Source organism: Musca autumnalis, unplaced genomic scaffold, assembly GCF_047663935.1.
Source record: "Musca autumnalis isolate F117 unplaced genomic scaffold, ASM4766393v1 scaffold_1, whole genome shotgun sequence".
Taxonomy (NCBI): domain Eukaryota; kingdom Metazoa; phylum Arthropoda; class Insecta; order Diptera; family Muscidae; genus Musca; species Musca autumnalis.
The window spans coordinates 18,106,641-18,122,443 of NW_027411644.1; the positions used below are offsets into that span (position 1 = coordinate 18,106,641).

General features: G+C 37.1%; 1 protein-coding gene across 2 annotated transcripts in view; it reads left to right on the forward strand.

The window, feature by feature from the left end:
* Positions 1–15,803, forward strand: part of Cftr (CF transmembrane conductance regulator) — a 61,250-nt gene that overhangs the window by 24,874 nt on the left and 20,573 nt on the right. For both annotated transcript variants that reach the window (XM_073968670.1, XM_073968677.1), the window contains 3 exons: positions 14,315–14,543; positions 14,623–14,754; positions 15,107–15,321. In XM_073968670.1, coding sequence (XP_073824771.1) covers positions 14,359–14,543; positions 14,623–14,754; positions 15,107–15,321 — 532 coding nt within the window. In that variant the 5' untranslated portion in view covers positions 14,315–14,358. The remainder of the gene's footprint in view (positions 1–14,314; positions 14,544–14,622; positions 14,755–15,106; positions 15,322–15,803) is intronic.

Genomic DNA, 15,803 nt, shown 5'->3' on the forward strand with positions numbered 1-15,803 from the left:
CAAGTAGATGGTGGGAAATTTGTGGAGGCTGTCAACTTTTTGGATGGGGGCGATTGTTTGCCCCACCCCACCAAAAACTTCCCACCAACACTATACACAAAATTTTTCCAAAAATATATCAATTCAATTAATTCTCTTTCGAGTTGACCTGGTTAGACCTAAGACAATTCATTTTTACTCGATTTTACTCTTCGAGTAAACTCGTACTCTATTTCGAGCATTTCCACTCCCACTCTTATTTTAAAACCCGAGTACTCGCGAGTGCTCCCAAATAAAACAAAAAAGTGGAGAGTAAACTTCTTTTAAAACTCGCACTCTTCGAGTACTCCCACTCGCAGGTACTTTTCACTCGCGAGTAAAAACGAGCAAGTCTGAAATATGCTTCGCGAGTGACGAGTAAAAATAGAGTACTCCCGCTCGAACACGCTCGAATTTCACTCGCGAGTAGAATTCGAGCGAGTATTTCGGAGCTCTGGTTGAATTATGGCAAACCCGTAGTAAATGAGCTGTAACTCGCTGAGTTTTAGATATATCAGCATGAAAATTTGACACAAAATAAAGTAGAAGCCTTAGAAAAAAGAAACTGCTAACTCAGAAAACCCATTTTTTGAGTTATGCCACTCTTTGAGTAAATAAGCTATATGTTTATTCTTTATGAAGGTAATTTTTCCCCACACTAATAATTCGTATAGAAGACCAACACATCTCTTAAAAACAAAACAAAAAAACATGGAACACCAAAATAAGTCTTTTTCAAAGCAACATATAATATCGGAATGTTGGTCTAAAATAGAATAATAGTTGAGCAAATATTTGTTAACATTTTATTAAAGTTGAAATAATGCAAACTATCAACTGCTTTTAAAAACATATGTATGTATAACTAGCGCTTCAAGCTGTATTGTTCTTGCTTCATATGTTAGAGGCGCTTTTATATTTTTCTATATTGTATTCCCGTCGCCAGTTAAGATTACGACATGTTCTCCAACAGCACTCCATTAAACAATTTTCTTCTCATAAATTACCGCAAAAATGTTCGAAAATTATTTTATTTTATTTCATAAAAGTTTTTGGAAATGTTAACACGCTTTTCTGTTTTTGGAAGAATTGATGCCGCTGCGCTTGTAGGAATGTACAACAAATAGGATAAAGTTTTTTTAGCCATTAATATTCAAAAATTCATCGACAGGAAATCGTTTTTATACCCTTTAGGCTAGAAAGGGTATATACGCTTCATACGGGCAAAATGTGCCTCATCGAAATAATGGTTTTAGATCCCAATTATGTTTTGGACGAAATGTATTTCAGACAATTTGGAGTCGATTTAGCAATGTCCGTCACTCTATCTGTCTGCCTGATGCGCACGATAACCCTCAAACGGATGAGCCGATATGGTCCAAAATTTGGCTATCGTAATATTTTGTCCAAACTTAAATTAAGTTCGAGGATGAGCCATATCGGACTACTCCTTCAGGTACCTCCACCACAAAAGTTCGAAAATGTTCCGAAAATTTGTGCACACGATAACTCTTGAAGGGAGTAACCGATTTGGTCCAGACTTAGATAAGGTTTCAATATGGACTCAATCGGTCCACAACTTCGGGTACCTACCACACAAAATTTCGGAAAGGTTCAGTTTAGGGCCTGTTCTCGAATCGCTTTGATTTTTGTTGTAGCAACTTATATTCACTGCCCCTCATACGACGGTACAATTTTCATCAGGGGAAAGTCCATACTTATTGAGAAAATTGCTTGAAAGGTGCAAAAAAACCCCTATGACACCGTGTGTAGTGGGTGGTTGGAGCGTAAGATAACTCTCGAACGGATCTGCCGTTTCGGTCCAAAATGTGGCCTTCGTAATATTTTGTGCAAACTTAGTTTAAGTTCGAAGATAAGCCATATCGGTCCACTCCTTCAGGTACCTTCCCCACAAAAGTTCAAAAATGTTCGGAAAAATTGTGCGTACCATAACTCTTGATGGGAGTGACAGATTTGGTCCCTACTTTACACATCCTAATATATCTACCAGGTATAGGTCAGGTTCGAAAATGGACTATATTTGTCCACTCCGTCGGGTACCTCCCACACACATTTTTGGAAAAATTCACTTTAAGACCTGCTCTCGGATCACTTTGATTTTTGTTGAAGCAACTTGCATTCAATGCCTCAATTACGACAGTCAACGACGATTTTTCAAGGGCAAGTCCATACTTCTTGAGAAAAAAACCCGAATGTTGTAAAAACTATGGCACCATATCGTCGGTGTCATGCTTAAGTGTTCCACACGCCATTTGCCTGATTCGAGAAAAACTCAAGTTAATGTTTAAGGCCATACAGGATAAAAATGGTACAATAATCCAATACTTTAAGAGCTCCGTTCTACTTAACTAAACTCATAGAATAGATCAGTGGTTTATTATAGTCAGATATACACTCCACGTCAGTAGAATAGAACACCTACATTTTTGTTAATGTTAGCTTATTTATCCCAAAACGAATGAATCTGCGTTTTCAATCTTGTGGGGATGTAAAGTCGATAATGTTCCATATCAAACACAGAAAAAATTATGTTTCTAGTTCTTCGCGAAATGATTTTCTGATAATTTTTCCGATAGTACTATGAAAAATAGGCATTTATTTTTGGTCATCAGGATAGAACAGTCACTTTATTTTCGCGAATTTTTGAGATATTAAAGCCGAATTTTCTTTCAGTCGATAAAGCATGGCTTTCTAATCATTTTCACCAAAGAAAACCTATAAATTATTCCGCGGACACCGAAATAACAGCGTTAAAGGGTTTAAATTGACAGATATTGGAAACATCTCGGAATATCAATAGGAGTCGCGCAATTATGTCATATTTCTTCACAATAAGATAGAATATGACACAGACAACCTCGACGGATACAATCGAGTGCTTCGGATGCTGATAAGATGGAATATTTTCAAAATTGTTATGAAAAAGGTCAAAATTTCTTAAAAAACCATGATGATTTGTTCAATAAAATAGTTTTTCCGCGAACATGTCTGCCATTTAATGGTTTGGAAATATACCCCAGATTTAGAGGAAAATAATCTGATATGAAAATAACCGCTATTAATACACTGAGGGAAATTTTAGCACATTTTTCAAATTGAACACACCCTTTGGATTTTGAATTTTATATGTGTTCTTATTTCGGTGTCCGCGACTGTTCTTAACAGTGTTATGCTCCAATATAAATGGACCAGTTTATGCTCTCCATATCGGATTTTACGAATTAGTAGTTTTTTTAACTGAAATCGCAAATGTAAAAGCCCCGTTTTCGCGGGAAAACACAGTCATGGAAATTGAGGTTTTAGGTTTCGTATGTTGTTTTATAAGGTACTAAAATTTCCCTCAGTGTATTAAAATAACGGTTGTTTTCGTATCAGATTATCTTCCTTCAAATCTGGAGCATATTTCCAAACCTTTGAACGGCAGACTTGTTCGTGGAAAATCCATTTTATTGAACAAATCATCATGGTTTTTTAAGAAATTTTGACCTTTTTCATAAATATTTTAAAAATATTCCATCTTATCAGCATCCGAAGCACTCGATTGTATCCGTCGAGGTTGTCTGTGTCATATTCTATCTTATTGTGAAGAAATATGACATAATTGCGCGACTCCTATTGATATTCCGAGATGTTTCCAATATCTGTCAATTTAAACCCTTTAACGCTGTTATTTCCGTGTCCGCGGAATAATTTATAGGTTTTCTTTGGTGAAAAATGATTAGAAAGCCTTGCTTTATCGACTGAAAGAAAATTCGGCTTTACTATCTCAAAAATTCGCGAAAATAAAGTGACTGTTCTATTCTGATGACCAAAAATAAATGCCTATTTTTCATAGTACTATCGGAAAAATGATCAGAAAATCATTTCGCGAAGAACTAGAAACATAATTTTTTCTGTGTTTGATATGGAACATTATCGACTTTACATCCCCACAAGATTGAAAACGCAGATTCATTCGTTTTGGGATAAATAAGCTAACAATAACAAAAATGTAGGTGTTCTATTCTACTGACGTGGAGTGTATGTGATAGACTAGCAGTTATGGCCAATTTTTATAATTGCAAAAAGTTGCTGAATTGTTCCATGGAATCTTTTTTTTGTGTTTTTGGCAGTTTGTGTCACATGGAACACGTTTTGTCACATTTCAACCAAAACACTTTTTATCAATCGTGTTCCACCTCTCTTATATGAAGTGCTACTGTGGAGTTTAAAAATCAGGACTTTAAATGAAACATTTATTTTTCTCATATAATTACAATAAGGACCATAATTTTAGGTTTCCTCAACATTTATTTAAGGGATTGCCTCCACTTGTCGCTACTTGTTTGTGATAAAAATTTCGATCGGACAAAACGGATTGATATTTTGCATTTCTTAGGTAACATAAAACATTTAAACGCGTTTTTCTTATAATACCATTTTTGTAGTCGGTGTCCACACTAGCTTCAAGTCGAATCGACGTTTTTGCGTATATTTTTGTGGACATACATCAACATTGTGTCTTTAAACAAGTAAAAAAGTATCAGTCGGCTTTGCCGACAGAGATATACCCTCAGGCTGTGAAAATTGAAACACTTTTTTAGGGGGTTTCAAAATTTTAGTCGCATGAACCGACAAAAATGTTGAATAGGATTAAAGTTCAAAAATTTTCCGGAAAAGGTACTTAAAGGAGTGGACCGACATGGACCATGTTGGTGACATAGGGGGTTTTTACACCCTTCGGGCTGTTTTCTCAAGAAGTATGGACTTGCCCCTGAAACAACTTTTACCATCGTAATTGAGGCAGCGAATGTAAGTTGCTTCAACAAAAATCAAAGTGAATTAATAGCAGGTCTTAAAGTGAACTTATCCAAAATAAAGAGAATATTTTTGAACTTTTGTGGGGTAGGTACCTGAAGGAGTGGACCGATATGGCTTACCTACAAACTTAAACTAAGTTTGGAAACAATATTACGAAGGCCAAATTTTGGCCGGAATCGGCATATCTGTTCGAGAATTATCTTGCGCTTCCACCCATAAACATGGTGTCATTGGGTTTGTTTTTCAACTTTCAGGCTATTTTTCCAGGAAGTATGGACTTGCCCGTGAGGAAACTTGTACCTTCGTATAGGGGACAGTGAATAGAAGATGCTACAACAAAAACCAAGGCGATTGGAAAGCAGGTCCTAAACTGAACTTTTCCGAAATTTTGTGTGGGAGGTACTCGAAGGAGTTTAGCGATTGAGTCAATATTGGAACCTCATCTAAGTCTGGTAGAAGTTTCATAATGTGTATGGACCAAATCGGTTGCTCCCTTCAAGAGTTATCGTACGCACAAATTTTCCGAACATTTTCGAACCTTTGTGGGGGAGGTACCGGAACGAGTGGACCGATATAATCCATCTTTGAACTTGAACTAAGTTTGGACAAAATAATACGAAAGCCAAATTTTGGACGAAATCGGAAGATCCGTTCGAGAGTTATCTTGTGCTCCAACCACTACACACGGTGTCAAAGGGTTTTTTGTAACTTTCAGGCTATTTTCTCAAGAAGTATGGACTTGCCCCTAATGAAACTTACAGCGTCGTATAGAGGACAGCGAATACAACTTGCGTAAACAAAAATCAAAGCGATTCGGGACCAGGTCCTAAGCTGAACTTATCCGAAATTTTGTGTGGGAGGTACCCGAAGGAGTGGACCGATTGAGTCCATATTGGAACCTCATCTAAGTTTGGTAGAAATTACACGATGTGCAAAGTATGGACCAAATCGGTTATTTTCTACAAGAGTTATCGTGCGCACAAGTTTTGCGACAATTTTTGAACATTTGTGGGGGAGGTACCTGAAGGAGTGGACCTATATGGCCCATCTTCGAACTTAAATCGAATCTGGACAAAATATTTCGATACCCAAAATTTGAACCGAATCGATTGATCCGTTCGAGAGTTATCGTGCGCACCAGCCAGCCAGACAGACAGACGGACAGACAGACAGACAGACGGACGGACATTGCTAGATCAACTCAAAATTGTCTGAAACGGATATCGTACAAACATACTTGGGGTCTAAAACCATTATTTCGATGAGGCACATTTTTGGCCGTATCAAAGTGTAAATACCCTCTTTAGCCTAAAGGCTGAGGGTATAACTAGGGATTTTTTGTTTAAACGACACGGTGCTCTTGAAACAATTTTAAATGGAAGGTGCTTACACCTTGGAAGTTTTTGCGGATATTAAAACTACAATGTTCATAGATGAGAAAAATCAAAAAACAACAAGTAAAAAAGAGTCAGTCGGCTTTGCCGACAGATATATACCCTCAGCCAATGTGAAGTGAAACTTTCATGTATGTATTTAAGGCCTCTTCAGAATTTTGTGGCCCTTTTGCGACATTTGAACTTGTCGACAAAAGTGTGGATTAGTAGTTAACTGCACTAAGACACAAATGTTGAACCTTTGTGGGGGAGGTACCTTTAGGGAGGACCGATATGAGCCATTTTAGAAATTAAATTAAATTTTGACAAAATATTAGGAGATCCAAATTGTAGACCAAATTGATTGCCCCATTCAAGTGATATCGTCCTAGAAGCTGTGGACCGGTATTGCCCCATGAAACTAAGTTTGGATCATGGCACAATTACCCAGGTAGTGGCATCATAAAATTTTGAATATGCTATGTCAAAACTTTCTTTATGTTGTTGGGGAAATTACAACAAAAATAATTTTTTTATAAAGGGATTTGACTTTTCATATTCGATCAGCTGGTGTGATACCACTACCTGGTAGTTCTGCCATGGTTTGGATATAATATGACGAAGACCTAATGTTGGATCAAATCGGTTGAACAGTTCGAGAGTTATAGGGATTTTTGTAACCTTTCGGGCTGTTTTCCTAAGAAATATGGACATGCCCCTGAAAAAACTTTTACCGTCGTAATGGAGGAAGCGAATGCAAATCGCTTCAACAAAAATGAAAGTGAACTTATCCGAAATTGTGTGTGAGAGGTACCAGAAGGAGTAGACAAATATAGTCCATATTCGAACCTGATCTATATCTGGTAGATATATTAGGATGTGATTAAGAGTTATCGTGCGCACAATTTTTCCGAACAATTTTGAACTTTTTCGAACTTAAACTATGTTTGGACACAATATTACGGAGGCCAAAATTTGGACCGAATCGGCACATCCGTTCGAGAGTTATCTTGCGCTCCATCCACTACACACGGTGTTATAGGGGCTTTTTGCATCTTTCAGGCTATTTTCTCAAGAAGAATGGACTTGCCCCTGATTAAACTTGTACCGCCGTATGGTGGCCAACGAATACAAGTTGTTGCAACAAAAATCAAAGCGATTCGAGAGCAGGTCCTAATCTGAACTTATCTGAAATTTTGTGTGGGAGGTACCCGAAGGAGTGGACCGATTGAGTCCATTTTGGAATTTCATCTAAGTTTAGTAGAAATTTCACGATGTGCAAAGTATGGATCAAATCGGTTACTTCCTTCAAGAGTTATCGTGCGCTCAAATTTTCCGAACATTTTCGAACTTTTGTGGGGGAGGTACAGGAAGGAGTGGATCGATAAAGCCCATCTTCGAACTTAAACTAAGTTTGGACAAAATATTACGAAAGCCAAATTTTGGACCGAATCGGCAGATCCGTTCGAGAGTTATCTTGCACTCCAACCACTAACACGGTGTCATAGGGTTTTTTGTAACTTTCAGGCCCATTTTCTCAGGAAGTATGGACTTGCGCCTAATGAAACTTACAGCGTCGTATAGAGGACAGCAAATACAACTTGCGTAAACAAAAATCAAAGCGATTCGAGACCAGGTCCTAAACTGAACTTTTCCGAAATTTTGTGTAGAAGGTACCCGAAGGAGTGGACCGATTGAGTCCATATTGGAACCTCATCTAAGTTCGGTAGAAATTACACGATGTGCAAAGTATGGACCAAATCGGTTATTCCCTACAAGAGTTATCGTGCGCACAAGTTTTGCGACAATTTTTGAACATTTGTGGGGGAGGTACCTGAAGGAGTGGACCTATATGGGCCATCTTCGAACTTAAATCGAATCTGGACAAAATATTTCGATACCCAAAATTTGAACCGAATCGATTGATCCGTTCGAGAGTTATCGTGCGCACCAGCCAGACAGACAGACGGACGGACATTGCTAGATCTACTCAAAATTGTCTGAAACGGATATCGTACAAACATACTTGGGGTCTAAAACCATTATTTCGATAAGGCACATTTTTGGTCGTATCAAAGTGTAAATACCCTCTTTAGCCTAAAGGCTGAGGGTATAACAAGTAAAAAAGTGTCAGTCGGCTTTGCCGACAGATATATACCCTCAGCCAAAGTGAAGCGAAACTTTTACCTCCGGACAGATCGAATGTATTTCAGGTCTCTTCAGAATTTGGCCCTTTTTGGACATTTGAACTTGCCGACAATAATGTGGAATAGGAATTAACTGCGCTAAGACACAAATGTTGAACTTTTGTAGGGCAGGTACTCTTAGGGAGGACCTATATTGGCCATTTTAGAAGTTTAACTAAATTTTGATAAAATATTAGGAGATCCAAAGTGATATATTTTAAATATTGGGGAGACGTACCGAAAGTTGTGGACCGGTGTTGCCCATGTGACTAAGTTTGGATATAATATGACGAAGACCAAATGTTGGACCAAATCGGTTGAACAGTTCGAGAGTTATCGTGTTCTTCGACCGCCACATATGGTGACATAGGGTTTTTTACACCTTTCGGGCTGTTTTCGCAAGAAATATGGACTTACCCCTGAAAAAACTTTTACCGTCGTAATGGTGGATGCAAATAGCTTCAACAAAAATCCAAGTGATTCGATAGCAGGTCTTAAAGTGAACTTATCCGAAATTTTGTGTGAGAGGTACCAGAAGGAGTAGACAAATTTAGTCCATATTCGAACCTGATCTATATCTGGTAGATATATTAGGATGTGCAAAGTATGGATTACATCGGTCACTCCCTTCAAGAGTTATCGTGCGCAAAATTTTTCCGAACATTTCTGACGTTCTGTGGGGGAGGTACCTGAAGGAGTGGACCGATATAGCCTATCTTCGAATTTAAACTATGTTTTGGTAAAATATTACGAAGGCAAAATTTTGGACCGAATTGACAGATCCGTTCGAGAGTTATCTTGCGCTCCTACCACTACACAAGGTGTCATAGGGGCTTTTTGCAACTTTCCGGCCATTTTCTCGGGAAGTATGGACTTGCCCCTGATGAAACTTGTACCTTCGTATAGGGAACAGTGAATACAAGATGTTGCAACAAAAACCATGGCGATTCGAGAGCAGGTCCTAAACTGAACTTTTCCGAAATTTTGTGTGGGAGGTACTCGAAGGAGTTTACCGATTGAGTCCATATTGGAACCTCATCTAAGTCTGGTAGAAATTTCATAATGTGCAAAGGATGGACCAAATCGGTTACTCCCTTCAAGAGTTATCGTACGCACAAATTTTCCGAACATTTTCGAACTTTTGTGGGGGAGGTACCGGAAGGAGTGGACCGATAAAATCCATCTTTGAACTTAAACTAAGTTTGCACAAAATATTACGAAAGCCAAATTTTGGACCGAATCGGCAGATCCGTTCGAAAGTTAACTTGCGCTCCAACCACTACACACGGTGTCATATGGTTTTTTGTAACTTTCAGGCTATTTTCTCAGGAAGTATGGACTTGCCCCTAATGAAACTTACAGCGTCGTATAGAGGAAAGCGAATACAACTTGCGTAAACAAAAATCAAAGCGATTCGAGACCAGGTCCTAAACTGAACTTTTCCGAAATTTTGTGTGGAAGGTACCCGAAGGAGTGGACCGATTGAGTCCATATTGGAACCTCATCTTAGTTTGGTAGAAATTACACGATGTGCAAAGTACGGACCAAATCGGTTATTCCCTACAAGAGTTATCGCGCGCACAAGTTTTGCGACATTTTTGAACATTTGTGGGGGAGGTACCTGAAGGAGTGGACCTATATGGCCCATCTTCGAACTTAAATCGAATCTGGACAAAATATTTCGATACCCAAAATTTGAACCGAATCGATTGATCCGTTCGAGAGTTATCGTGCGCACCAGCCAGCCAGACAGACAGACAGACAGACGGACGGACATTGCTAGATCTACTCAAAATTGTCTGAAACGGATATCGTACAAACATACTTGGGGTCTAAAACCATTATTTCGATGAGGCACATTTTTGGTCGTATCAAAGTGTAAATACCCTCTTTAGCCTAAAGGCTGAGGGTATAAAAAAATCGCCGGAGCGCTTTTTAAATAAATCGCGATTTAGGTTGACATTTTTAGGGGTTGTTTAGGTTTTCACGATTTTGCTTAGAAACCGCAAGTCAAATCAAAATGGGACTAAAGAAAATGTTGTAGCTATGAAAATTCTCTACAAGATCGACATTAATGGTATTTTCGTAGTTTTTACCATTTTTGAGATATAGAAGTTCAAATTGGGACAATTCAAATTCAATTCAATTCTGTATCGCCCCTTATAAAAAAATGTCATGAATGGTGCGCCTTAACTAACTTTTGATGAAAACCGCTTACACAGGGGAAGTTTTTGTGAATTCTGAAACAGCAATGTTCATAGATGAGAAAAATCCAAAAACAAGAAAAAATCGCTGTAGGGATTTTTAAATAAATCGCGGTCAAAATTCACATTTTTAGGTGTTTTTTAGATTTTTACGATTTTGCTTGGAAACCGCAAGTCCAATCGAAATGGAGCTAAAGAAAATGTTGTAGCTGTAAAAATTCTCTAGAGGATTCACGTTTAACATTTGTTCCCAGCCTGTACCATTTTTGAGATAAAGAAGCTCAGTTTAAATTTTTAAATTTTTTTGTTAGGGTTTCGCGATTTTGCTTGAATACGGTAAATCTTATCGATATGGGACCTGAGAAAATCTTAAAGCTGTGAAAATTCTCTACAAGACTGGCTTTAGTAACTTATCCTAAGTTGTACCATTTTTTTAGATATATGAGTTTAAGTTGGGAATTTGCAGTCATCACATTGTTTTATAAGGGGGCGACACAGAATTGAATTGAATTTGAATTGTCCCAATTTGAACTTCTATATCTCAAAAACGGTAAAACCGACGAGAGTACCATAAAGGTCAATCTTGTAGAGAATTTTCATAGCTACAACATTTTCTTTAGACCCATTTTGATAGACCTTGCGGTTTTTAAGCAAAATCGTGAAAACCTAAACAACACCTAAAAATGTCAACTAAAATCGCGATTTATTTAAAAAGCGCTCCGGCGATTTTTTTTGTTTTTTGATTTTTCTCATCTATAAACATTGTAGTTTCAGAATCCGCAAAAACTTCCGAGGTGTAAGCACCTTCCATTTAAATTTGTTTCAAGAGCACCGTGACGATTGATAAATTTTCGTTTTCATATAACAATACAATATTTAAAAAAAAATTTGGATTTAGAAACTATTATTCTTCAGTTTTTAAACCAAGTCCTTTAAAACAATTTGTTCCATACGCCACATTATTCGTAACTTGGCAAAAATAGGCAATTTTTTGTTCCAAACGCCATCATTTTTGGTGCGGAACAATTCGTTTTTGTCCCTTTTTGTTCCATACGCCAAACGACAGGGATATGGAACTAAAAAGTTCAAAGTTTTTTTGTTCCATACGCCAGGCTTTATGGATATGGAACAAAACGACAAGATTTTTTGGGTCATAAAGCGGATATGGAACATACTGGCATCTGAATATCTCAGAAAGTATAAGAGATAGAGAAAAACCGACCAACAAATCTGAAAGAGTATGGTTCAAAACCTTGTACGGTACCTTTATCTCAAAATGTCAAAAATGGCGTATGGAACACTTAAGCATGACACCGACGATATGTAGTGACTGGAGAGCTCGAACCGAATACTGCGTTCGTCCACACTTTGGATATCGTAATATTTCTTCGAATATTAGATGAAATTCGAAGGTCGAAGGAGTGGACCTTCCGATACCTCCCCTACAAAAGTTCGAAAATATTCGCTAAAATGGTACTCTAAATATTGTCGAAACTCAAATTTTTGCGCTTTAATCCTATCCATATTGTTTTGAAAACCCCCCCTAAATAGGTAAGTTTTTTTTTTTTGGGAAAAAAGTATTTCAATCCACACAGGCTGAGAGTATATCTCTGTCGGCAATGTCGACTGATACTTTTTTACTTGTTGAGAAAAAAGGTCAACAAGTCATAACTTTAATGTGTACTCTACTTCCGACGTCACAAACTTTGCACTTTTCTTGTAATTATCCACTATATGAAAATAATAATTTGATTACAGGTTGATTGTAGAAATTTTGAAATATTGGCCGTTTATGAAAAACCTTCATATGTATATGTGGGTGGACCTATTGAGGGGCCCCCTAGGCGAAATTTATGCAGCGTACCAACAAGCGAGTACAGCTAATTAGGCCATTGGGAGCACTATAAGAAAATAATAATTTCGCCTAGGGGGCCCCTCAATAAGGTCCACCCACCTATATGAAGGTTTTTCATAAACGGTAGATATTTTAAAATTTCTACAATCAACCTGTAATCAAATTATTATTTTCTTATAGTGGACCCGATGGCTTAATTAGCTGTACTCGCAATCTGTAGGTACGCGGCATAAATTTCGCCTAGGGGACCCCTCAAAAGGTCCACCCACATATATGGAGGTTTTTCATAAACGGTCGATATTTCAAAATTTCTATAATGAACCTGTAATCAAATTATTATTTTCTTATAGTAGACCCGATGGCTTAATTAGCTGTACTCGCAATATGTAGGTACTCGGCATAAATTTCGCCTGAGGGACCCCTCAAAAGGTCCACCCACATATATGAAGGTATTTCATAAACGGCCGATATTTCAAAATTTCTACAATCAACCAGTAATCAAATTATTATTTTCTTATAGTGGACCCAATGGTCTAATTAGCTGTACTCGCCACTTGTTGGTACTCGGCATAAATTTCGCCTAGGGTACCCCTCAAAAGGTCTACCCACATATATGAAGGTTTTTCATAAACGGCCGATATTTCAAAATTTCTACAATCAACGTGTAATCAAATTATTATTTTCTTATAGTGGACCCAATGGTCTAATTAGCTGTACTCGCCATATGTTGGTACGCGGCATAAATTTCGCCTAGGGCCCCCTCAATAGGTCCACCCACATATATGAAGGTTTTTCCAAAATAGTTTTTTTTAATTTTTTTTCTAAAATTTTCTACAATGAAATGATAATTCCTATGAATTTTTGGAAACTAAACACCTTCAGCTGTCCAACGCAACTTTTAATATAGGTGCATCCTTTTTAGATCCTGAGTAATAGGCCAAAACATATTATATTCTTGAAAAATCGCAATTTTCCAAAACAGTTTTTTTTTGAATTTTTTCTCAAATCCTATGCATTTTCGGAAAGGAGAGAACGTCAGCTTTCCAACGGCACCTTCCGCATCATTGTTAGATCCTGAGTAATAGGCCAAAACATAAGATATACTTGAAAATATTTTTTTTTTCAAAAATTTCATATTTTGTCAAATTTTCTACAATGAAATGCTTAGTGCTATGCATGCGCGTATCTTTTCTATATCCTGAGCAATAGTCTAAAACATATTTCCTTGAAAATCGTTTTTCAAAATAGTTACCTTCGTACGAATCTGTTATACAACTAGTTATGTGGTTTTTGTCTCCGCTAGTTAAAATCGATTTTATCTTCACACACATGGGTTTTTCGAACTACCAACAAACGCAACTCTCCAATTCATATTTACTTACATTCTTACCTGTCACCATTAGAGGTTAAGTTCTGCACCAGGGACGTAGCCAAAAAATGCATCTCGATACCATTTCGTTGGCCCAACGACAAAATAGGAATATTGACAAGTTAAATATACCAAATATGACTAATAAATTACTATTTCTGACTTCATCGGTGTTCTGCAATGTCTTTGATGTTTAAAACATTCCTGATATGCCCAAACTTAGAATCAGTGGTTGTAACAACATTGGTCTACGAAGTTCAATGATAATATGTATCTAATGGAATTCTCCTTAGTATATAGTTTTTTTTTCATCTAGAAGAAACAATCAAAAAGAACGTTATCAAAAATATAGCCTTGGCACATGAAATTATTGACACTTTATTACCTGTTAGATAAACTCACATCTTTGCTGGCGAAAGTGGGGCGTGATATGCAATTAGCATTTTTTGCAGCTGTTGCCTAATTTTAAAATAATTATTTTATTGCAGCAATTTTTTATCACCACAATCACTTTTAATACCACCGTCACACCATGGACAGTTCAAAAAAGCCACAAAAAGAAAATCCGCGAAGTTTGGCAAATATTTTTTCCCAGTTAATATTTGGCTGGTCCATACCAATGCTGTACAAAGGATGTCGTCAGGGTTTGACAACAGATGATTTAACAAAATGCCTGCCAGCAGATTGTTCCGAAGAATTGGGTGATCAATTGGAAAGGTAAATAGCGAAAAAAATAAATTTTAATTCCACTAAATTTGATACAATTTTTATAAAACATTTTCCGTTTTCATTTCAGAAATTGGTATAAAGAAGTGGAAAAATCCAGGGCTCAAAATCGTGAACCATTATTACGCACTGCCATTTTAAAGACATTTTGGCGTTCTGCCATTGTCGATGGTCTTATCTGTTTAATTTACATCACAATAAAGTAAGTGACATATATTTGTTTATCATTATCAATGATGTTGTCAGGGGTTATGGGAATTTCTGGAATCTTAATGAATTTTGGATGGAAATTCTCAAATCTTAATTATGTAAAAATATTGCTTATTAGTCCAATAAACCCCTTTTTGAGAAAGTGATTTTTCAAATTAAATTCCCTTCCTGACTACAACACCAATCATGTTCATTCACTCACTCTGTTCTAAACAATTCCCATAGCCAGTTCACAACACTGTCGAGTGTTTAATCATGTGAATATGATATTGATATCGTATCGTATTCATAATAATTGTTGTTATTGTTATTGTTGCTGTCATTGCACTTATATTCTATTACAGATCACTTATTCCCGCCGTATTAGCTCAATTATTACTGCAATTCCAGAAGCCCACAACACACATTATCAATGACTCCAGCAAAACATTTACACTGGGCGGTGATGAGTCGGCGGCGGCGGATGCCTCGCTGGCAGCGGCATTGTTTTTTAATGGAAATGGGACTCTTGATCGAAATACCCGTTCTATAGATATTAATCAAAACAACAATGATGGCTGTAAGTAATTGAATTGTTTGCACAATATGACCGTACCCAGCTAACATTTTTTTCCGAATTCTTTGCGAATTCGGTCAGAATCTCTGCACAAGTTGCCGATTCTGATGCCGAATTCTTTCCGAATTCGGTACAAAAGTTGTATGGACGTGTCCACCGAAATCGGAAAGAATTTTCTAAGAAAATTCTAACAAAATATTAGAGTTTCGCAACGAATTCGGTCCGAATTCGGAAAAAAATTCTGGAAAATTCGGTGGAAAATTTAGATTTTTTGAAGAAAATCGGTCCGAATTCGGAAAGAAATTCTGGAAAAATTCGAAGAAAAGATTAGATTTTCTGGAAAAAATCTGATGGAATTCTTGGCCGCTGACTGATATTGACACACAACACAGGGCAAATCCCCAACTCAGAAACAATTCTCTTTTAATGCGCTATTTATGGATGATTCTAATGATTTTCCCTGTTGTTATCATGTTGTGATTAAT